Below are 26190 nucleotides of genomic sequence, written 5' to 3' on the forward strand. Positions count from 1 at the left end.
AGACGCCTCTAGATTGAACAAGTATTTTTCCTACATTTACATTGGTTCCCACACTAAATGTCTGTTACCTTCACAAAACAAGCAGTGTAAACTGAAACTGCCCCTTTAAGGACAGAAAAATCTCCAAATCCCAGCTCATTTGCAAACTTATTGCCTGACACTGAGGGACCAAGGACAGTAACTGAGTGTGATTGTGTGACCAGCATAGTAATCAACCACTTCTGATACTTCACCTCACTCTCTCTGTAGTACCCATTTACTTTATAAAGCCCAAACTTGCAGCACATTACAGATTACGGTTTCTCACTCAGCACACTGGGCTAATGTGGTTTTAAAAAGTCTGGGTAACTTCAGAAATTACTATGGGTCTTCTACATGTAGGTATTGTAAAAGTAACTTGGAGTGAGTAACTAAACATGCCCAGGAAAGATGAACTAAAGCAGAGCTATTTATCCACATGAATGACTTGATCTCCATTGCACCTCAAGCAAGCTATTTCACATAGTCAGATCACTGCCTTGGGGGACTCACGCATGTCAAAAAGAGGTAGTATAATAAAAATAATAATGAAATAATAATAAAAAAGTATTTATTTACTTGTGGTCTGAGTGTTCAGGATTATATACAATTCTTTTTCAACAGAGTAATGGGAATGTAAGTCTTAGCTGTAAAACGATGCAATCAGATCCAAAAGAATCAGAAGATCCAAAAGGAAGCAGTGTATCAATGACTTCATACATATTTTTAAAAATTACGTGGTGTATTTTAATTAAAAATAACATTCTAATTCTGAGATTGCTTCGTATCTCCACATGAAAGCTAGATATTGTACCTTCGTACTCAAAGCATGAGGCACACAGCCTACAAATGCATTTTTCAGTCATGGCAATTTTGTAAAATACCCTCCTTGCTATTTTCAGCACTGCTTATTATCCAAAGATTTCATTGTTGGCATTCTAGACTTTGCCAGATGCAACAAAACTCATGGGATAGCCCCAAATCATTTAAGTCTAGCTTACATGACAATTATAGAAATTCACGTTTATATTGGGTTACATGATTCTACAATACAAATCTATGTATCTATGCCTATTTAAAGATTCAGAAGAAATCACAGGCATGGTCTAACAGATCAAACACATCAAACAGTTCAAACACACTCATGTTTTTCTGTTCAGTGCTCTCCTCCCTCTGTAAAATGCAAACTGATGAGCTTTTTCTAGTTCCAGGGGCAGCTGAGCATACAAGATTGTTTCTCAGCTCTCTCACTGTTTTCAAATTATTACAGAAGTTTTAAACACAATGACTGCATATTTCCTGGAATTATCCAGAAATCACTGTTTAGAGTTTCAACAACACTGATGTTTTGGAAATTTTATTGACTGATTATTTGGGTCATTTTGCAGATTTGCTAACCTCTGCCTTCTGCCATAAGTACTTGATCAGTCACAATGACACTGGAGAAATGAACCACAAATGAAGTTTCTGTACAGAGCTCCAGAAGCCAGCACTGAAAATCTGTTAGCAAAGCAACAGACACATAGATAACTAAACTGAGAACAGACTCCCAGGCTCCTGAGCTCAAGTCAGATACACAAGTGTACTTCAACTGGGCCCCAAACTATCAAATTCTCATGAAAAGAAGGGTATGTTTTTAATCACTTTTATATGAAAAAGCTTGATGTTTGTAGAATTAATTTTGTTATAGGAGGAATTTTGTCCACTTTTGAATCATATGCAAAACACCAGGCAACAGGATCTCTAACCCTATACAGTCTGTTTTAGTAATGTTTCAACATTGTATTAGGCTTCTGAATTGAGATTTCCATATAGACAACAAACCTGTGATGCACTTCTGTCATAAGTCACCTAATTACATAATTAGTACAGGACAGACAATATCAGATTTCATCTGATCTATTAAGATCTCAGCATGATTACTATTTTATCAGAATACAGGCAATATTTCTCTCCTATTTCCCTACTTCTCCTTTCACAAGTTGAAGTGACTTGTGAAAAGGCACGGAAATAGAATAACATTATGCACCTAACTGCTGTGCAGCACTATTGTTGCGTATTTAATTTCAATAATAATCAGAACATACCATTTCGAAATCAAGTTCAAACTGAGGGACAATACTGAAAGCTACCTTCACAACTTTGTATTTTAATTGGGCGTGCATCCTACTCATAGCAATGTCTGAAGCCTTTTCTTCAAAGCAATTTATAATAGCTACAATCTGTAACTATCTGCCCCAGAATTTGGGGTAAATTGAACTCCCGAAATTCTCTGTCAGGTGCCAGCGTCCTGAGTAAACTCAGATGGTCCAAGCACTCATTTTGCTTCTCTGATGCTTGAATTTGCATGAATCTACCTGTTAGGTCCTGACTAATGATTAATGATTTCCAAGGGCAGAACCTTTCTCAAAATGAAAATCTCAAATACAAAAGTTAATGACCATCGTTCAGCATGGTGGTGCTCATTGTCACCTGAACAACAGGCTTATCTAGTTCATTTAACTGTAATTACACAATAAACTACTAATGTACTTATCCTTCTCTGGTCTTTCTTGAATGGGTTTTTCCCATCAGAAAACATGTCAAGAGAAAGCACTCATACCAGTACTGGCTGCCATGCTGAGAACACCAGTCATTACAAGTGTTGCTAATGACACCATCTCTATTCTTCATTTTTCTCACCTGAAATCGACTGCAAAGTCAAAAGACCTGCTGCAGAGTTAATGAGCACTATTACATTTGCTCTAATCTTAAGAACAAAAGAACTCACAGAGGACTAACTATAGCCAGACAGAAAAAAACCCCATAAAATCTGCTGCCTGACTGAGGTGAAAGGTAAAAAATGCGCCAGTTCTCAGGAAAGTAAGAGTGGGAGGAAAGATGCTGGCAAAGGCACTTAAACCCACTAAAAAGAAGTATCATTCTCAACAGCAATACTCAACTCCTTTTCTGTAATGTCTCTTGACTGGCTAACTGGTAAGCACAAGATAAAATTGGAAATAAGTCTCTGCCAAATCTGCACAGCTGTAGGCCCACCTCTGATGATTCATCAGCAGCTCTAGGAACTGCCAACTTTTTCTTTTTTAATTTTAATTTAGGATGGATCTAGAAGTGGCAGAGATAGCAGTCTACTAGGGAAAAGGAGCCCACAGCTCATAAGGAAAGCAGCACACAAGACAATAGTAACTATTTCAGTGCATAGATGCTTGTTTGGATGTTACAGCTTGCATTTACAATGACAAATCAGCAAATTTGAATATGATACTCAATATAGAAGTGGTAAATTAGCAGTGGCAGAGTACTTCAAATTATGTTTCTCAAAATATAGAACATTTTATAACTGGTACCAACTTCCTCAGCTAAAAATAAAACTGTAACAAATTCTGCATTCATCTAAGATTTCCACCAATTTCAGTGAAATTGCGTGGTGAATAAACAGGTGGAGAATTTGGCCCAAAATATTTCCTCCTGGGGGGGCCAATCTTGTCTGCTTTTTCCCGGGCTTGTTCTTCCCTTCTTTTGCCAGACAGGGAGCAAAACAATACAGAGTTAAGATCACACAGTTTCTTTTGGAAGAGTTAAGGTACCCAAACTACAAAGTCACGCAATTTGTATCACACTAACAAAAAGACAGATCTTTTCTTGAAGCCACTGTGAAAGTATTTCCAATAATCAAGAGAAGCCCTACCCCATCAACTATTAACAGTCTCTATGATTGCAAAACTCAAGACAAAACCTGTCTATAAAAACATTTCAAATCACGTGTTTTCCATTGTTGGTAAAAATGACAAAAAAAGATAGAATCCAATTTCTTTGAGTAATGAAACAGTGTTTCATTTAATGTTTGGGGTTTTTTTTAGCATTTTAATATTTTAAATATTAATTTAAGTATATTTACTTATTACAACTCACTACATTATATTCTATTGACATTATAAAGAACTACATTTAAATGGTCCCAAACGGGTTATTTTTTCCTTTTTAAGGCCTATTTCATGGAAATATGGTCTTTCCATCCTGGGAACAGAAACAAATTTTTAAATACTGTATCTGTGGAAGAGAAATTTTTTTTTCTGACCTTCGCATTAATACAGTCCTTTAAAGAACACTTAAAAAAATTGCACTGTGTCAAATAATGTAATATGAAATCTGAACTACTAAGTAAATAAGTAGTTTTAATGTATTCAGAAATCTTAGGGAATTTCAGCTAAGAGGTTTAAATTTTAGTTGCTTTAATTCATTTCAAGCATGGCTCTGCTTACCAAGTTTTCAAGTTAGAAAACACCTACTAATTTTCCATAAATTCTATAAATTAATGCTTGATGCCTTTTCAAAATATTAGTTGAAAAATATTTTAAAGGTTTGAAGGGCAACTAGAAAGGAATAAAAAATTTACTTACATTTGTGCCTTTCAAGAGCATGGCATTACCATATGTACCTGAAAACTTGTACTAGAATCCGTCTCATGCAAGTAACACCCCATCTTCTTTAAGTATATAAAAATATTTCCTAGTTTCCCATGACTTTTAAATCTGAGCTTTAAAAAACACAGGTTATCTACTGGACAGCTGATTTTTCTAGTTGCCAACAAGATTAAGCTTAAATGAATTGCATTTTGTGACTAAGACCCCTAATATTTTGCTAATCCAAAGCTATCATGCATTTCTTATACCTGGAAAGTGAGAAAAGCCTCAGAAAGGGAATTGCTAAATTCACAGAAGAACCTGTCTCATTCATCACCTGCTGACAGCATGGAATGAAACAAAGGCTTTGGGTAAATAAAGAATCATATAATGGTATTACTAAGGACTGTATCAAAATGAATCATTATTACTTACTGAAAGTTATGCTTCATCTTGCCCTCATTTTTTAGTGATCTCTCCTTTGAAATTCACTCCAGTAATGGCAACTCATAATGTTTATGAATGATCACTATTCATGAACAAGTAATAATATGTACACAGCAACAAATGGAAATGCTTGTACATTTCTAACCAATGCTATATTTTTCACAGAACAGATGAGAAAGAAACCACTAAATATATTCTAAATATAGTTACTTAGGCATGAAAATTTCTCACAGACATGGTAGTGATATTTATACTTAACTATGTTTTGATTAAGAAAATTCATGAATTAAGAAAATTCATTACATAACGATATTCAAAGGACTCTAATGCACAGCAAGATGCAAAAAATTGCTATAAAGCTTAATATTTCATTACAATACTGACCATGCTGGTTTTTTTTTTGCTAAAACTTTTACGAAGTTTGTTTTTATAAAGGAACTTTCAAGATTTGCATTCACTACTTATGCATGACACAACATGGCAGAAAGTGCGTGTCTGATGACAAAGAAGTTACTTACAGGTAGTAAGTGTAGGAGTGATAGCTTCTTCTGCCATGATGGTGGAAGGATTAGGCAGTGGTAGAAAAGATGAAATGGAAGGAAAGAAAAGCCAAATATTAATGTATGAAAAATCAAGATGAAACTGAGACCAGAACTGGCGACACAAATGAAAGGTAGCAAGAATGCATATCTGAGCATATCATGCAGTGTCTGGGACAGATGACATATTCAATCTCCATAAAACATTAAGCCATACAATATATAATGCATGTTCAAATTGAACCAACTTAAAGTAAACCTACTATCTAAGAAATGTGATGTATTTAATGCTCATTTATCTCTGCATGCAAACACTCCCAACTGAAGTGATAAAACACTTCCAATTACACCTCAACCGGACCCCACCTGCAGTACCGTGATCAGCTCTGGGGCCTGCAGCACAAGGAGGTGGACCTGCTCAAGTGAGTACATAGAAGTGCCACAAAGATCATCAGAGGGCTGGAGCACCTCTTGGTGCTGACAGAGTTGGGCTTGTTCAGCCTGGAAAAGACTCGGGGGACACCTAGCACCACATCTTGAGAAGTATGAACCCAGTCAGTCTTTCCTGCATCACCTCTTGCACAACCTGATCCTCCACCTAGACATGCTCTGCATAAGCACAAAGTACAGAAGCCCTCAAGTTACACTGTTCTGCTTTACATCTTTCTCTCCCTCACTTACAAGCCCATTACAAGCAGAATCGCAACCCTCCAACAGAGGCAAGTTCCAACCCAAATGAATTCCATATATTGACTGCAATTAAAAAGAGGCTGGAGATTTTAAAACATATCTGAGCATCATGTCAAGTAGCATTCACATGTTGGTAAGATAAAAGACTGAAAGTAATTTTGTAATTATTACAGCACATACGTACAGCCCTTTGACTACAGAGGAAACATATAAACAGGCCTTGCAAAGGACTATAACTAACGTTAACTTGCCTCTAGCTACATGCTTCAGGCATCTCTTTGAAAACTAGGCTTTCATCAAATTTTCTCTCTCATCTTCTTTGTGTGAAGATGCTGTTAGAAATATTTCCCAGTTTTTATTCCCATTTTTCTGGTGCAAACAGTATTGTTCAAACACAAGAGGCTAGATACTTAATATTTAATCATATGGCACATCTGCAAAAAGGCACACCTGTTAGGGTTGAGTTTTAAAAGATATCTAAGAACAGAGTAATGGGAAAGATGCAAAACAGTTATACGCTTCTTCTAACAGCACATATACCCCATTGCCTTCAGTAAGGAGCAAAGAATCAGGTCCTGTCAAAGCAGATCAACTTACCTGCTCTATTAGCAAGGGGTTGTTTTCTGGTTCAGTCATAATTATATCCCTCCCCACCCTTCTTCTCAGAATAACTCGTTCTCTCACTTTCATTTATTATCTCATAACACTGCCGTTGTTTCTTGCCATATGTTGCCATGACAGAGATTTAATGTAATTAGTACAAATGTTCTCATACTTCTAAAAGATGTGTAATAATTTGAGAAACAACAATAAATACAATTTATCAGTGGAGCACTGCTGGTACTTATATGCAGAATTCTGCCAAATATGTCATAGAGATAAATTATTCCTTATGAAAAAAATGCTGAAAATCCAGGAGCTTTAATTTCTGTAAATGTCCCATTAAAAATTTGTATGAGATGAGTAAAATTAAGTATCAAGATCCAGTTATTTTTATATTGTTACAGTTATGAGATTTTCCATATGAAAGTCCTTGAAAAAGAGCACTGTGTTTTTGGACTCTCAAGAATACCTGACACCAAATAAAAAATAGGCAAAAAGAATAAATTAAAATTCTACAGAAACAGTAAGTTTCAGACCTCCAAGTCCTTGGGCCACATGCAAAAGCAACATTCATAATAGAAAAAGATCTAACTTTTTTAAGAAATATGGACAAGCTCCATTTTACTTACTCCATAATGTACACAAACTTTCTCTCTATGTATGAAACGTCTTTTTCTCTTAACGAGAGTGACCCAAAAACTTTGGCCAATCTTTGCCAAATTTTCTTCTGTGCGTGGCTCTTCAGACACATCCCACTAGAAAGCTTGTCTTACGCCAATGAACTCTTTCTGTGTATAGGAATAATATTAAGCACTTTTATATCATTCAGGACTGAAGACATAAATAAATTTCGTAAGTATCACTTGTACAACAAGGCCCCACTATGAAATTTATCAAAACCAACCCAACTGGCTGCAGGAGGACTGTAGCACTTGAAGCATAAACTTCTGGAACTGTGTAATTACTGCAGTGATTTCTTTCATTCTCTCTCTTTTGCAGTTAGCCTAGAGGGAGCAAGAGGTTCAGGGGTAGCACTGGGAGAAGACTGTAGCTTTCCTTCAGCCCTGTTACCTCCAATTTCTATCCTAACTGCTTTAAATTGTTGGCTGGGGTGTATAACTGAACAGCTTGATTTGCAATCAGGGAATGGGACCAATGTATTCCCAGACCAGCTCCACTGAGTGCAAAAGCCTACCTTATCCTTCTGAGAACTAGGGTCTCGGAGTTAAACAGATACCACAATTACATATATTAGAATCTACTGGAAGACTCAGGCACAGAGACAGCTGAAAACAGAAACTAAAGATAGGCAAAAGAAGAGAACCTTTTCTCATGGAGAAATGCAGTGATCAGAAGAGCTCTAGTCTACAACTGAAGCAGAAGTCAATATAATTAAATTTTAATAACTGCTTCTTTACTTCACTCCCACTGCAGCAGCAAGATGGTAGCCCTGAAAGAAACAGCTGCCTCAAAAACATAAATACTATTAAGCAAACCTTGGACCAACAAATCTAATTTCTCAACTTCTGCATATTTTTTAAATTTAGCTGAAATAGAATATATATATAAAAAACCCCAAAAAACACAGAGAGAAAAGAGTAAAGTAGTAAGATTCTGACTTTTTCCAAGTTTTGATTTAATTGCTGTTGCTTTTCCAAAGGTTGGGAGAACATTTTCACCCCTCTACTTTAAGTTGACGAAAAGGTGAACTTACTTGCTGCATTTTATTTTTTATAAAGTCCTATGCAGGTGTATCAAAGACTGGCAGAGATCAAGGACCTTGCCTGACATTTAATATTCAGGATCAGATTCAAAATCCACTTTATTGTGGAGCAATATTGTGGTAACACATGCATTGGTTTCCACTGATTTTGTGTGACTTTCTATGGGAGAGATTCAGTACACAGCTGAGGAGAGGAAAGCCTACTGGCATTATTCCGACTTCACAGAGATGAATTCCCTCATTGATATGACCATACTGGTATCAGGAATAGCTTGCAGATTCCTAGTCTGCATTACATGACATCTTTATGCAGGAATATGGTTGACCGGATAAAGAAAAGATAGAACAGAACAGATAAAGAACTCTGAACAAACAAGTGGTGAGAAAAACAGGAAAGCACTAATCACTAACAGTCTTCCACTAGCCTTCCACTGACCCAGGTGACAAGCATACAAATCTGGTTTATTTTAGTCAAAGTCTGAGTGTCCACAAAATGTTTTAGTGTACATGATGTTCCTACCCTCACTAGTGATTCCATACCACACACTGAGGCTACCTAATCTCTTTGTGACCCAACTTACAATATAACTATTTCAGAATACCACTATATATTGAAATTAATAATAATAATAATGACTATTGATTTGCAGAACTTCTCTTCCTACTGCTCTGATAGTTGACCATATCCAAAGCATGTCTGTACTGCACTGAAAGCTCTGCTTTGATTGTTGGTCTTTTCTATTTGGCTACTGAATTAAAAGTCAAAGAGGCTGATCTGTGCAAACCTATGGTGCCTGGCATCAACCCTGCAAAGAATGGTTGCTGGATGAAATGAGGTGCCTATTAAAGGATTATACTGGACAAAGTCATGTTTATGAAATACAGTAAACCCGCTTTCCAAATCTCTTGACAACAGAAAGCAATGGTTTGAAATTAAGTTAATTAAGCACTGTGAAGCCCCAGAGACAGAATAAATTTAATCTACTGGTGAGATCTGGAGATCAGGTCTACGATTTCCATGAAAGAATTAATAACAGACAGTATGTGCCTTGGGATACGCCTTGGGATAGAGGAGTGTGAATGGTATACTGCTGTAGCCAACTCCAAGCAAGAAAAGTTTCAGAACATGTAGATCCAGCACAGTGAAACCTTGCACTGCAGCCCAGGGAGTCTGCACATAATAATGGAGAGAGGAAAGTGGCTCCCAGAGGAAAGGTGCCACTGAATTATAAGGTGCTATTTTATTTTTCACTCTGATCTTTACTCCAGTAAAATGCCTGATAAAGTAAATGAAATAAAATGATCAAGCACAGTAGTCAAATGACACGCTAGCTTGATAAAACTGTTTCAGAAAGTAGCACTTAGAGTACCATAAAACTGCAAAACCACTACAGTTATAATAAGCCTGGAGAATGATTTATACATTTTCTTCAAATCCATAATGTATACACTGTAACTGAAACAAGGTGAAACCATAGGGGCTCTTAGCAGCATAGTGAATAAATGCACCAATAACAAACTATTGAATAATTGGCTCATCTTTTGCTTAAGTCATGAGTATAATTGTATTCAGGACCTTCAATGCTACAGCATCTGCTTAAAAGGTCGGGGACACAATATGGCAACCTCCTGAAACACTCATTAAAGCCTAGTCACATCCTGTTACACAGATGAACCATTCTTACTTTTTAATATTCACTTCAACTCGTTTCAGTTTGTTTTGTTCAAGGCTGCAGCATCATTCTGGGATATGTTTAAGTTATTGGTACCACTCTTTTTGCACTATGCAATGAAAATGTTTGCATTTAGTAACAGAGTTCCTGGACTTGTACTTTTAATAGTTTTATCTCCGTCAAAAGCAGATTATTCCAAACCTCAAAGAAGCTCACATAATGCACTTTTCTTCTAACAACAGAAATACTATGAATAATAATTACTGTGCTGTGGTAGACAGAAGGAATCAAGTATTCTTCTGCATTAACATGCAAACACGTAGGATGTGAGCCTTCCTGCGTCTAACAATTAGATTATCAAAGAGCTATTCCCTAGAGAATGAAGCAGGAGTTGGTATAGCATCCATTTAACCAGAGACCCTGACACCTTATTTACTGTGAAACTTTTTGGATCATTTTACAACGCTTTCTCTTCAAGATTAAGAAGAACTTGTCTCCCTCAGCTGAATACATTCTACCTCTGGTGCAAACACTTAAGAAGAGGCTCAGAGCTGGAAGAGAGAGACGGGTGCTGGCCAGAAATTATGAGAAGGATTGGCCAGACAATGTGAGAAGCCTTCCTTCCTCCCTGCATAACAAGTGCTGTGTCTGGCCCTAGGGAGGAGTTTGGGAGTTCAACTGTTAAAATTGAAGGTATGAATGACGCAAGAGATCAGAAGTGGAAAGAAAAAAGTGCTTCAAAGTCAGAACAGATTTTAACTTAGCTACACTTTATATTGAGATTTGGTTACTGGGTCAATTTCATTGCCGCAGCCAGACTAGCCCTGGGGTTTAAGACTCAATCTCTTCTGTATGGTAGCTTTTGACTGTTTTACTTGCCTCTTGTCATGACCTATCCCTCAGCCCTGGCCACAGTTCAGTTCACCTTTCTCTGCAAAGAGCCCTTCTATCTCATGGCCCAGCTTCTTTCTTCAAGGAGAGTGAAAAGCAGCTACTTCTGTTGCCTGCCTGGAGGCACTCTCAGGCAGCTGCCTCCTTAGCTGTGCACCCCCTCTGTTCAAATTCTGGAAGAATTTCAGGCATCTCAGGGGTTTGGACTATCTCAGACCTGCCAAACTAGTTAACATACAGTTAAATCACATTTTGTTGGGATGAGCAAAACCAGACCAAGATTGCTAACCAAGGAAGAACAGGGGATAATACAGAGTGCATAGCAAAGAGGTAAGGGGTTAAGGGACAGTAAGGCAGACATGGAAGGAGAATTTGTGACTCAGCCCCTTTACACAGCCCTCACACATTCCCAAAACCTATCTCTACAGCTGTGCAGGATGCAACCAAAAAACTTAATTCTATTTGCTAATTAATTTCTTCCAATCTAGACTTAGCTCCTATGATCACATGGATTTTCTTCTTATCCAGGCCACCTCCCTAGTTATGAGGTATTTTTCCCTTTATTATTTTTTCCTTTTACAGTGTTGAGAAAGGCAATCAGGTTTATAATCCTTACACTTCTAATGTTGTACTAGTTTTCAAATGTTATTCAGAACAAAACAATCTCAGTCCATGTGTGTGTTGAACCAGCATTTGGAATCAGTCAGCAGCCTTGTAATGTTTTCATATTTTTTTCAGGGAATGACATTTATGCAGAAAATAGAGACCCCATTCTTAGCACAAATTACCTTAGAACTAGTTCTGGTTTGATTGAGGATTTCTTTTACATTCAAGAATGAAACTATATCTAATTTTCAGCTGATCTGTTGAATAGAGTGGAGACTCAGCTTTCAGGATAGAGGTACTGTTCTATTACTAGAGTCTATCATGCAGTACTAATGCATAAAGTGCTAGAACCATTAACCTTTGGCTGTTTTTCTTCTATAACAGAGCCACAAACATTAATTCACAGAAAATGAGGTGGGATGAAACAGATACTGTGGTTTTGTGAAAACTCAACAGAGCTTTGGGGTGGGAGGAAGCAGTACTTCCTAAGCTCTGTGGCAAAGGGCATGAAGGTGGCTGGATACTTTTGCCAATATCAAACTGAGAACTGCTGTAGGAGATGCTGTGATATGAATACATACATAGAAAACATCTACTAATTGCTCACCTCTTCTTCATTACCAGCACGACCCCCAGAAAAATAATGACGAACAGCAAGATGCCAGCAATCACTCCAGCAATTTTAACAGTATGGTCAGTCTGCTTCTCAGGCTCTGGGTCTGGTTTTCGAGTGGCAGCCCCTATGGAATCAGTTAAAGGAAAAAGGAGAGAGAAAAAGAATAAGGATGTTATTCTTTCGATGTTTATCATTTAACCTACCAATGTCATTAGACTTATCCACGGCCAACAGATATCAGTGCCTGGTCTTTTAAGAAAAAAATCCTGCCTCCATATGCGTTGATAAGAATATAATTCTTCATATTGTTCCATGACATTTTGCAAGAGCACAACACAGGTGGGATACCTCTGCCAGCCCTGAACCTTTTATAAGAGGCTCTTCACAGATTCACAGATTTCTGTATTTTTATTATCTGTGCTGGCTCCCCTTTCTTTCTGCCATTTAGAAACTTGCTAACAACACAATAACCAGCCTAAGCCTTTATCCAAATTTGATTTGCTGGAACATTTTCCTCAATTATTTTTCATAAATGAAGCTGTAATTCCATAACATATTAGCTTAAACACCTGGAAAAGTGAGATAAGCTCATTTTCCATGCATTTTACCCACAATTGTTTTTTACACAATAGACTTTTTTTTTTTTTGCCTTTGGAAATCTAAATCTAGGTCACATCTGGTAGGCAAAAAGACTCCTTCTAAGCAAATTATTCACAAAGTGGGAAGCAGCTGATGATCACACCACTGGCACCTACATTTAATATCTGTTTAAATGAGATAACCAGTGCCTTACAGCAGCTACTGTCTTAGCTCTTCCAGCTTCTCCATTTAAAAAAAATAACATCGTTTGTACTGTTTACTGTATAATGTGATGGAACGTCAAATCCACGTCTGATGAAATATCCATTTCCTCCTCTAAATGAGTTCAGGATGAAAAAATGTTAAGGAAGCAACATTCAATTCACTAAACCGATTTTATTTTTTTTATGGAGTTCCATTTTTTTTTTTTTTTTAATCAAAATGTGACAGCATTCGTTATTTGAGGCACCATGTCATGAAGTGGACATAGGGATTATGGATCACTTTCCTGCTACAGCTTTTTTGGAAAAGGAGAAGGAAGAGTAAAGCCTAAGTGAAGTGTAATATTTCAAGAACACATTCTACTCTCATTGTCTGGGTTTCACAGAGCACTTTGATACCACCAATTATATTTTACTTGTTTCTTCACTTCCTTTTCTTGGAAAGTGTATTGGGTTTGCATGACAAGGTTTTAGTAGTGGGAGGGAATACAGGGATGGCTTCTGCGAGAAGCTGCCAGAAGCTTCCCCTGTGGCTGATAGAGCCAATGCCAGACGGCTCCAAGATGGACCTGCTGCTGGCAAGGATGAACCCATCAGCAACGGTGGTAGCACCTCTGTGATAACACAGCTAAGAAGGAGGAGGGAAAAACCTGTGCAGCTGCAGCAGGAGAAGGGATTAAGAATATGTGAGAGGAACAGCCCCGCAGGCACCAAGACCAGTGCAGAAGGAGGGGATGAGGTGCTTCAGGTGCTGGAACAGAGATTCCCCTGCAGCCCATGGTGCAGACCATGGTGAGGCAGGCTGTGCCCCTGCAACCCATGGAGGTCCACAGTGGAGTGGATCTCCACCTGCAACCCATGGAGGACCCCATATGAGAGCAGGGGGACGTCTGAAGGAGGCTGTGGCCCCATGGGAAGCCCACACTGGGGCAGGCTCCTGGCAGGAGCTGTTGCCCAGGCAAGGAAAAATGCAACGTCAACAGCAGGCAATATCTTTATAGATGTAATTTCTAAGACTGGTTCCTTCCAAAGTCTAGTCTTCATTATCTCTCTCAGGCTACCTCACCTTCCTGGAATACTCATTGGCAATTCTTCCTTTAAATCAAATTCTGCCTCATGGTTTTATTCCTTTCGTTAAGACTCCCAATGCTAGTTTTGGGATCATAAATACTAAACATTAACAGTAAGTGAAGGCAGCTTTGCTACATTTTCACACGCAACTCTCAGCTACCCAATGTGTTTTATCTGTCAAGTCTCTCTTTGACAGCACGGGGTCCTCCCTTTAGTGGAACTACTCAGACTTACACCAGGCAAAGGAGACAATACTGAAATCTTTAACAGAGCACACACACTTTCTGTGTATCATGGAGCACAACTTTAATGAAATGCCTTCAATGACACAAAGTATCACTCTCTTGGGAGTCATGGACAAGCTGGGGAATCCACCACTACAGCAAATTCTCCAAAGCAAGCCTGCACAAGAAGAGATATAGAGCCTAACATCAGGACTCTGAACTCACCATACTGCATTATCTATTGATTATTGAAGTGAGGGATCATCTCAAGTTGTCTAAGAAAAGTGCATGTAATGCCACCCTGATTTAAAAATAGAATAAAGCTTCCCACTATGATGGACTCAGCCTAACTTGTAACAGATTGTCTTAAACCGGAAATGTGATGCTTGACATGTCTTTTAAAAACTCCTATCATTAATTATTATAAAACAACCCAAGACTGGCATTATCTTAATTCTCTTTTAGTTCCATTCAGCATCTCATTCATTCCCTGACTGACTGGTGCACCTTTCTTGATATCAGTGGGTTCAAAAATCCATTTGGGTAAATGAACTAAATTTGCCACCTTTCACCTTTCTTGAGCATTCCTTGAGCCTTTCAGTGTTATAAATTCTGGATCAACTTCCTTAATTGTGTTGAATACTGTTTATTCTTTTAACATACTTCAGGTTTTGTACAACAGGATTCGTAAAAATTGTTGTGTTCCAACCATTTCCTTATACCCTTTTGCATTACGTTTGGTTTTCTTTTGACATCAGATGAACACTGAATTGGTCACTGGTGCACTGTTTACAGTGAAACCTGCATCCCTTTCTTCAGTGCAGTGCTCAGTTTTGAAACTTGTATGAGTTAAAAGTAATTCAAATTTAAAGTAATTCAAACTTACCTCTGCTGAACACTACACAACATTTATCAAGACTGAGATTTGAGTTAGCACTACCTCTTTATTCAGTTTGCTTTTTGTTCTGCTGAAAACCTTCAGAGTCCAGTTTGAGTTCTGGTAACCCACATGACTTAGCATCATACTCAAGAGTTGCTGCTTCAACACTCACTCTTCCATATTATTTAACAAACATACTGTACAGCATATAATATTAAACTCTGAAGTGCATTTGCTATGATAAAAGCTGGCAGCTTACTTCTCTCTAGCTTCTGTCTAAAAGGTAGATTTTGGTCCAGAGTAATATTTGACTCTCACACCATAATTACTTCTTAATCACTTTTAACCTATAGCTACACAGGCAATTGCACTGGCACCATGGAGAGAAAGTTGACCATGTGCAAGGGGATTGAAGCAGCTAGGGCAGTAGTTCTGAAATTTGTTTTGTCACTTGATAAAATTCAATGTCAATTATCTCGAATGTCTACAAAAACGATGCCGTGGTTTCACTTTTACTCTGCTGTACCAACACAACTGAAACAGTTAAGTGAAATGTAATCTTTCTTTACAAAATTAATGTTAACGATACACTATTATTTTGAGTAATAATATTAACATACATATATTTGTATATATATGTATATACTTATATAGTTAACATAAATGATGTTAACTGTACAAGGCACAAGGCCACACTGGCTGGGGCTTTGAGCAACCTGGTCTAGGGGAAGGTGTCCCTGCCTATGGCACAGGGGTTGGAACTAGATGATCTTTAAGGATCCTTCCAAACCAAACCATTCCATGATTCTGTGATTCTATTGTATCATGATATTATAGTCCTGGTGTTTTGTTCTATTTATTATTATTGTTTCAACAAGTGTGTCTGACATAGCAATTTTTTATTTCCTTGATCACCCTAGTGCCTTTAACAATATATAACTGCAAGACTAGTGGAGTTCTGTATCTCCATTAAAATACCTGGTTTTAATTAGAACAATGCATATTGCTGCCAGCAGCTGAGCTAAGTCCACTGTCCTTGTAACACGGGATGTAATGACTTACTTGGGGGGTTTTGGTTCTATCCTTGTACGCAAGAAACCTGACTTCAAACCTTGCACAACAACCTCACTTCTGTTTTCTTACTGAGACTGTCAGGGCTAGTATAGTTAGAAGAGTCAATGTCAAAATGACACATAACACTGTGGTCCACCTCTAGAAAGACAATAGGTCAGCAAAGATCAGTGAGCATTGGACAGCTCAAGGTTGCTACTTAGAAAATGAAAGGACAAGGAAATGCTTCCTGCCAGTTTAAAAAGGATTAAGGTGCTGACTTTGAAAAGTCCTTACTTAATGAGAACTAGACTGCTTCCTGCCAGAAGTGAAAAACAGAGATACATTTATAGGTAAACCCCAAGGTGCCACAAAACCCAGTGAAGTATTTCCACAGTCTTTCTGCACTGAATAGAGTGGAAGACAGTAACATTGTTAGGCTTCATACCCTTAGTTATTTACTTTTCTAATTAATCTCAGTGATTTCAATTTCTGTCTTTCTTATTTATTGCCCATTCTTTGTGGCTTTCCCTACAGCAGCATTTTAAATCTGAATTTATTTTTTTTCCTTTGCTCTGAAAAAAATGGTATCCAGCTGGCCTGATTAATGACTTTCCCTCATGAGTCCCATTTTGTTCAGTACTCCTCAAGATCCAGGGATAATATTTTTAAGTAGTGTCCATGAAACACCTAAGAATTTTATTTCATTTTTTTCAACTTTCAGACCTAATCTATTACCTTTTTCTTAATATTAGAATCTCCTTTTCTGAAGTTTAGTGATTACTCAGCCACTTCTTGGATCTTACATCCTCCTCAGATTAAGAACTGAATTATATTCTAGCTGCTAATATTTAGTGTCTGCCATACTGTGAATTCTTAAATTACTTCATGCAATGAAATTTATATTTCTGTACCAAGGGTTACAAGACCGGGTAAAAATTTTCCTGTCTCTGAAGAATTTCTAGTTCTCATTAGAGAATAAGGGTCTGGTATTAGTGTTATAGGAATAATACTTTTCAGAAAAGGGTTCTCCCACTTTCTTTGCTGGAAAATTTCCCTTCTCTTTCTCACTGTCCTGGGTTCAGCAGCAGCAGTCATTTTTTCTCCTTCTTAGTAGCTGGTGCAGCTCTGTGTTTTTGACTTTCGGCCTGGGAACAGTGCTGATAACACCAATGTTTTTAGTTACTGCTCAAATGTTTAGTCTGACCAAGGGCTTTGTGAGTCTCATGCTCTGCCGGAGAGGAGGGTAAGCCGGGAGGAAGCAGAGACAGGACACCTGACCCAACCTAGCCAAAGAGGTATTCCATACCATAGCACGTCATGCCCAGGATATAACTGGGAGTTACCCCGAAGGGCTGGCTCACTGCTTGCTTGGGCTGGTTTTCAACGGGTGGTATCATATTCTCTTCCCTTGTTATTTCCCTTACCATTATTATTATTGGTAGTAGCAGTAGTGATTTGTGTTATACCTTAGTTACCGGTCTGTTCTTATCTCAACCCATGGGAGTTGCATTCTTTCGATTCTCCTCCCCATCCCTCTGCCGGGAGCAGGGGAAGGAAAGAGGGGGGAGTGAGTGAACGAGCTGTGTGGCTGGGTTTAAACCACGACACTCACTCAGAAGGCACAAGTGTCTTACTATTCATCAACCCCAAAACTTCATAAGCAATAATCTCCTGTAGGTAGTTTATGGATAGAAAAGTTTGAGCTGAACTATTCCTCATTAAAATGGAAGCTAAGACTAATCACTGAATGAAGTGTCAAGCAAAATATCATTCTTTTAACTTAAATGCAAGTGTTACTTTGTTTTTCAAAACCAACGAAAATGTTCTTTTGTAAAAGAAATGGACTTCAACCAAATTGAACAAAACTTCTCCTTTTCTCTTTGTAAATGAAAAAAGTTTGGACTTGCTTTTCAATGTTTATTAACCCCTTAAAAAGTGTACTTAGAAATGACTGAGTATTTTATAGTAAAGAATGACCAATAAAGTAATCCTGGTTTAATAATCTAGGAGCTGGTAGTTATCCTTTTGAAGAAAGGATTAAGATCAAAACTGTTTGTTAGTACTAAAAACTAGCTATAGGTTGTTTTATTCAAAGTCATCTTTAAAAGATCCAGACTTTTCCTCTAGTTGAGTTAACAAATATTCCCTTCCTTTAATTAACTAGCCTGGTGTAATTTTATTTTTCTCACTCAGGACTGACCATATCTGCCACCTTTTATACTTCCTTTCTGTAGCTTAGAAGGTTACTTGTTTGGTAAGTCACTTTTAAGACTTTACAACTGTATTTCATTCACAGGTGTTCCAGTGACTGATGTAATGCCTAACTTTACAAGGCCTTAAAGTAATAATGAAGTTAGTCCCCATCATCCTTTTTTCCAGTCAAACTCAAAACTAACTTGTGTTAGTAACTAGACCATGATTTTTTTATTGCCAGCAGTGTGATTCAACTATTTCAGCACCTACTTTTAGTATACTTTATAGAGAGAGTAGAAAAATGAAACATTATACCCCTGTGTGACAGCTACACTGTGATTAGGTGGCAGAAATCATGCAAAATGGTACAAGGCAGAAAGGAGGAAGAGAGGCGTGATGCTTCTTTGGAATACCCATCAGTAGGATCCTATTGTCCCTACCACAAAGTCAAAAGACTGAAAATATCAGAGAACTCATCTTTAAAGTCTCCGCCCATGCTCTCCAAAGACAACACAAATTACAAAGGCCACTATAATTATTATTCTCTATTATTTGTATGCCAGTAGAATCTGGAAACTCTAAATCAGATTGAGAGGCCCACTGTGCTAAGAACAGTGCAAGTACACAGCTGAGCAATCTTTGCCACTAAAAGCATACCATCTAGCTGACCTAGGCTGTAATAGGCAAGCACAGCAATCACAAGGGGGAGTGAAAGGCAAATAACCCTAAGAAAATGCATTTACAATGCCCAAATAAATGAACACTTCTGCCCTTCCTACTCTTTTAGCTAGCTGGCATCACTCAGTATTTCCAATTAGTAACACAGGAGAAACAGATCTTCAAGAATGATTTGCGGGACAGAATTTTTATGAATAATGGAATTTTTATGGATGATGATGGTTAGGGTGTTCCAAGGAAGGAAGGAACATAAAGGTAGGAAAAGCAGAGGTGCTGAAAAGTACAGGGCTGGGATAAAAGGCAGTATGACAAAAGAAGGTACACAAATATGTCTGTCCTACTGATAGGAAAAGAGATGCTCCACAGAGATAGGTCCTTCTCATAAATGTCAAATGATCAACAGGAATGACAGTCCTATGTCACAGACTGCAAAATACACCTGAATGGGGCAGTAGCATAAAATATCCAGTTCCCTCCAGAAGTTTCCACAGCATTTCTATCCCCATATTCCCCATGACTGCAGGAAACTGTACCCTCATTTTTAAGTAAGTCTGTAGCAGCACTACTGGTGTTACGAAAAGACAAGCCAACCCAATATGCTTTTTATTTGAGTTTCAAGTTCATTCCAGATGCCAGGATTTGTGGCTGTCCTGGACAAGACCCAAAACACATACAGATTTGTAGATGAAATGAATTACCACCCTGGTTAGTCTGTTTATACTGTAAGTGACTGGCATTCAGTCCTCGTCTGCTAGCCAGTGTGTATTCCGCTAATGAAGTCTTTGTTTTATTACTCCTGGTAAAACTCCAGCTTAGGGAGAAAGTTCTCCCTCCCCTTTCTCATTGTTAGCTTTCAAATCAGTGTTCCTAGTTCTCCTTCGAAACAGCACTGCTTTTTGTCCATATGGTAGAAGTTACAAGGTGGTGTTGGGCAGGGTATAATTCGTGATAGAAGGTGGTTTTGATCACTATTTTTTTCAGTTTTCTCTCCCTACTTCATGCCTCTAATATACTGGTTTTGTAAATGCCTCAGAGTAAGGTCTGCTTTACTTCACTTTTTACAGTATTTTTCCCTTTCTGTTCCTGGATTCTTTTGGAAATGCTCATGTATACACTGCTTTTCCACGGGGTAGGGATTATGTTTTCTTTCTGTTTTGCTGAGCACAGGAGCCATTTAAATGTTGAAATCAGTGTATCCTGATTCTCCCTCCTATGATGTGTTAGTGTTCCTAAATCCATTTCTTGAATGTCTGGGAAAGATGGCAAATAGCACATATTTTAGCAGGAGAGTACCTTCTATGTAATTTATTATCGTGGGTACAATACATATTGCTGTGTACAGATCTTCCTTGCCTAAAAAAGATTTTTGTACTTCCATAAGATACCCATGGTGATTTTGTACATTGTTTATTGGGTGTTCTTTAAATGCAGGAAAAAACTAGCCTTGTTAAAAGATGTGTGCTAAGAAGGGACTATCAAAATAAGGCTCCACTGTGTAACAGTAATTATGAATTATTAATTTTGTTTTTTATATTCTTTATAAAAATGTAAATATAAGCCACAAAGAACTGCATGAAAAGAAATGCAAAGAACTACTTCACTGATGAATATGACTCATTTAACTGACTATCAAATGAACTCTATCTCTCACTGGTAGATGATTCATGTTGGTGCATGTGAGCGAAAAGACTTTTTTTGCTAAACATCTGTGTTTCTGGTTGTCAAGTATAATAACATTCTTTACAAAACATGCCTAAACCAAATAAAGTTCCCAGTTTGACATCTTTTCATCTCATCACAATCTATTTTCTAAAAGGATTTTAATCCAGGCTCCTTAGACTCGATTTTTCTGGCAACTGTGTTTTTTGAAAAAAGGACAGACAAGAAAACAAGCAAGCAAGCCTTGACAAACAGCTCATTTTCTCCTTTGCAACAAGCCCACCAACCTTCCTGCTAGCTCCTTTTTTTCTCTTTCCTCTTAATCAAGGAAATTTAAATAATTAAAATACATAAAAATTTTCCTCTCCAGTGGGCACCCAAGCACTTGGAAGCCCTCACTCATACTGGAAGAAAGAAAGTGTAAGCTCGAGATCAGAATCAGAATCAGAATTACCAGATTGGAAGGGACCTTCAAGATCATCAAGTCCAACCCATGCCCTACACCTCGACTAAACCATGTCACCAAGTGCCACATCCAATCTCTTTTTAAACACATCCAGGGATGGTGACTCCACCACCACCCTGGGCAGACCGTTCCAATATTTTATTATTCTTTCTGTGAAAAATTTCTTCCTAATATCCAACCTGTACCTTCCTTGGCGCAGTTTGAGACTGTGTCCTCTCGTTCTGTCAGTTGCTGCCTGGTGAAAGAGACCAATCCCCACCTGTCTACAACCTCCTTTCAGGAGGTTGTAGAGAGTGATAAGGTCACCTCTGAGTCTCCTTTTCTCCAGGCTAAACAACTCCAGCTCTCTCAATCGCTCCTCGTAGGGCTTGTGGTCCAAGCCCCTCACCAGCCTCGTTGCCCTCCTTTGGACGCGCTCAATCATTTTCACGTCCTTCTTAAACTGAGGAGCCCAGAACTGGACACAGTACTCAAGGTGCGGCCTCACCAGTGCTGAGTACAGGGGAAGAATAACCTCCCTGTTCCTGCTGGCCACACCATTCCTAATGCAGGCTAGGATGCCATTGGCCTTCTTGGCCACCAGGGCACACTGCTGGCTCATATTCAGCTGGCCATCCACCAATACCTCCAGATCCCTTTCTACCTGGACACTATCCAGCCACACTGTCCCCAACTTGTAACATTGCAAGGGGTTTTTATGGCCAAAATGTAGGACTCGGCATTTAGACTTATTAAATTTCATCTTATTGGATTCTGCCCATCTATCCAACCTATCCAGGTCTCTCTGCAGAGCCCTGCTTCCTTCCAGAAGATCGACACAAGCTCTCAGCTTAGTGTCATCTGCAAACTTACTGATGAAAGACTCAATACCCTCATCCATGTCATCAATAAAAATATTGAACAACACCGGTGCCAGCACAGACCCCTGAGGGACACCAGTTTAATAGCACTGAGATCATTAAGGGATGTTTAAAGCAGGCTCAACAGCCACACCACTACCAGTCTAGAACATACAGACATGCTGTATATCCTTCTTGGAAATAAATAATTTCCTAAGTAAAAAAATACAAAGTTTTTGGTTACATATTTGTAAGTACTCTGTGTGGCCAAAGAAGCAGACACCATGGTGCACATCAGAGACCTCTGTGTCAACAAAGGGAAAAGTCATGGCAGCATATTTGAAAGACAGTAACTGACGCTGAAATAAAAGATAAAATTCTCGTGACTGCTATGGCAAGAAGAAACTGGGCTTCTTTACTAAACTGCTCTCCGACTAACCAAACACAGCAAAGGTCAATATGACTTCATGAGATGCAAATTTCTGAATAAGAGGGTTGACCAAGGAGCAACAAGAACATACCTGAGTCAAATTAGCTTTATACATGTAGGTCTCATACTATATAAGGAGGTCTGAGAAAGAGGCACCAACAAGGGCTGGAGCTGCAGGTGTCTCAGTACTTTGAAATGTAGGGCTCATTACCAGCTGATGCTCTGTGAAAAAGGTACCACCTGCAACCATTAGAACTGCAGCATCATCTTATAAATCTGACTTGTGTGAACAAGAAGTCCTAAAGGTATAATGTACAACAAGGGGAGCTTTTAGCCCTGAAACATTTGATTTTATGGTTCTCTAGATAACCTCAAGTCAACAGTACTCAGGGTAGAAGAGTGACACAAATTAGTTCCAAGAAAATGAAAGCAGTCAGCCCAACTGATCGTGTCCATACATATATTTTCTAAGCAAGTTAGCACCACTTTCTAGCCACTCCATTAGAAAGACTGGGTAATTTATCATCACTCTCACCAAGGACATTTAAATTTCACCTATCACCAGAGGAGACCTCTGGTTGACTCTCATGCTTTCAACACCAGATCTACTACAGAAAGTGTTCTGAAAAGTGTCAAGAAATATCAGACATCCCTGCAAGTTTATTATTTCAGCTATTTTCTGCAAACAGGAAAGGTGTGGATTTGTAGCCTGAAGATGACTCTGATCTCTTCAGGAGATGTAAAATGTGTTTTTCTACTACTCAGTTGGCCTCCATCAGGCAGAGAAGACGTGAAGTCAGACCAGAGTAATGTTTCTGGAGCTGACCTACTCAGGCTGAAGTGAACACACAACTGTTTTATTTTCCATCCATGCATGCAAGGGATCACATCCGGCATGGGAACTGGGTAACCTGAAGCTATGGGTAGGAAATAGTAGAATAAGATACTGTCATCTGAACTTGCTGCCACTGAGGACAGGAACACTGATGAACAGTTCCAAATTGAAAGTCAGTGAGGACCTGGTTACTTTGCCAATGTGTGGGCAGAAGGACAATGTAATATAGGAATCCCATTGGTAGGTCTGCACATCTGAACGTTTTTTTGGCCTGTGCTGCCACTAGCTCATAGATGAGGCTGACATTCCTGCTGATATCCACTATCAGCTTCCCTCTACATTGTATCCCCTATGAAGGGTTCTTCATAAATCCTCCACAACCACTCTCAGAATTTACTTATCATTACTCACTATCTACATATTTTCTTGGAGGAAAGCATAACAGCACATTCTACTCAAAGATACATGGAATTATACATGCAATGATGCACGAAGAAATTAAAAAATATATTTTTCATAAATTCATAAAAAGCAGGAAGAAACACATAAAACTGTTTTTTTAAAGCATTTCCAGGGTCAACACTGTTTTGGGGTAGGAAGGATGGCTACAAGACCTGGAAAGGAGAATCAGCATAAGAAAGGAAAAATAATTCCACAGAGTTTTAACTCTGTGCCAATACAGTGTAGTAATTCTTTTGTTCACGTTTCAGAAGCAGCTACAGTATTGCCAATAAAAAGCCTGTTCAAACCAAAGCAATGTTAGATGCACCAAATCTATTACAGGGAGAAGAATAGACTAGGCCTCCTCTGAATGGTCATCTCTGACCTACATTTCATTTATCATATGTTTCCTGTAGGTTTTAGGGGTTACAGAAAAATCTCCATTTGCCCTATTTGATTAAGAATGCCTTAAATAGCCATTTTTCTCATCAGTTCTTTTCATATCACTTTTAATTATGAACACACTTACATATAACCCGAAGCTAATTCAACCAAAGCATACTAAAAAGTGCAAAATATAATAATTTTGCCTCAAAAAGGTTTCATGAATGTGTTGTTTGCTTCTGACCAGTGACAATTTACTATTTTTCCTGTTTCCCTTTGTATTTCTGATGTGCACTCAAAAGATGAAACAACTTGAATCTGCTGTATTTTCCCTCTTGTCAGCTTGAAACCATGTAAGACAGCAACTTCCATTCACTTTTATGTAAAACTGTGACTCAACTTTCATTTGTATGGAAGTTTTCTATTTGCATAAAAACTTCTTAGTGGTCAGCAATAACAGAAAATCAGATTAAGAGAAGGAAATGAAAGTTCAAAGGTTTAGAAAATAAAGACTTGAAAATGCACACGTATACTTGAATGTTTTTCCTAGAGCTCTAAAATTATTTGCTCTGGCAGTCTAATTTCCATTACTGCAGAAAAGGACATTCTGGTATAATGACTGGAGAAGCGAGTGTTAAAAATTCATCAGTAACTATAGTCACAGCTTGAACGGTGTTTGAGTTTTTACTTCAAGCAGAAAAATGCAGCTTAGATATTTATTAAGATTTCAGTTATTTCAAGGAATTGCTGAAACATGAGTTTGCCCAAGGTAGTATGCTCTGTGTCTCTTGATTAAAGCCAACAGTATTACTCTCCTCTTCACTGTACTACTCTATTTAACTGTAACACATTTTAATGTTCACCTATACATGAACAGAGGAAATCTATGCAATACTGCATTGCACATTTGTTAAAACTCTCCAGTGATACAAACACCAGATTTGCAGTTCCTAAGAAATACAGGATATGTCACCCACAACTGATACCACATTTTCTTTCAAATTAGAATTCTAATTGCTTAGCATTTTATGAATACAGTTCATAACTACAGATGGAAAACACTGAAATTCACAGTTTTTTTTAGTTACTAATTATATCTCTGAATTTCTCTCTCTTCCCTTGTCTCCTTAATTTTTCATTGTGGTACATGCAGAATACGTTCTGCTTTGAATCTAAAAAACAGAGGCATATTTTCTTTTATACAAAAATGGAATAGCACACTATATGATGTGCTCTAAAATTTACATACATTTTCTGCTTCTCTGTGGATTGCTGCTGCTGAAATATTTTGTATTAGACGTTACACTGATCAGTACTACACAGATGGCAGAGATTCCTTCAGTTCGTTAAGAATTTATCCTGGTCAGTTCCCTCATATTGACATTTTTATGACTGGGTTTTACGTTTCCATTCTCTGTAATGAGATTAAGGAGAGTGCCCTCCCCAAGTCCAAACTCAAACATTCTCACAGATATCCTCATATTAAGACTACACGTTACTGTGCAAATTATTTTTTCAAGCTAGGATGAATCAAACAGACTCATCATTAGTGATCTAAGTTATATTTTGTTTCACTTTCTTCACGAAAGGGGGTATTTGACACTGTCACTCGGAATTATATTCTTCTCTCAGTTATAGACTGGAACACTCAAGTCTGCACATCAGTTATGCACTTGAGGGATGTAACACAGCTCCTGCAATGACTGACTATAAACTCTGTTGTAAACAACTTTTTAACACCTCTGAATAAAAGCCAAACAGTTTCTACAATGCAAAACATACCTAATTAGGCCTCTTGTCCTTCCTAAAGGGTAGAGAAAGATTGATACTTTCTTCTAGCTCCTGGGATCTTCTCCAGCTATTCCTGTCCCAGATCTGTAACACCACTGGCTCTGGTGATACAGTGCCAGGGTGGTGATGAACCCATACATCCTTGGCCAACCCTTGGTCAGCATCAATGGCTGGAGCAGAACTGTTGGTATGACCCTCTGCAGTTAATCCTCCCTAGTCTCCTAATTACGCAGGCGA

General features: G+C 38.2%; 1 protein-coding gene across 1 annotated transcript in view; it reads right to left on the reverse strand.

Annotated features, from left to right (window-relative positions):
* PTPRM (protein tyrosine phosphatase receptor type M) overlaps positions 1-26190 on the reverse strand; it is a gene marked incomplete at its 5' end in the record, with an annotated part of 476815 nt that overhangs the window by 143315 nt on the left and 307310 nt on the right. The window contains one exon of the mRNA XM_080610125.1: positions 12201-12333. Coding sequence (XP_080466251.1) covers positions 12201-12333 — 133 coding nt within the window. The remainder of the gene's footprint in view (positions 1-12200; positions 12334-26190) is intronic.

The sequence above is a fragment of the Psittacula echo genome (genome assembly GCF_963264785.1).
Source record: "Psittacula echo genome assembly, chromosome: 2".
NCBI classification, from domain to species: domain Eukaryota; kingdom Metazoa; phylum Chordata; class Aves; order Psittaciformes; family Psittacidae; genus Psittacula; species Psittacula echo.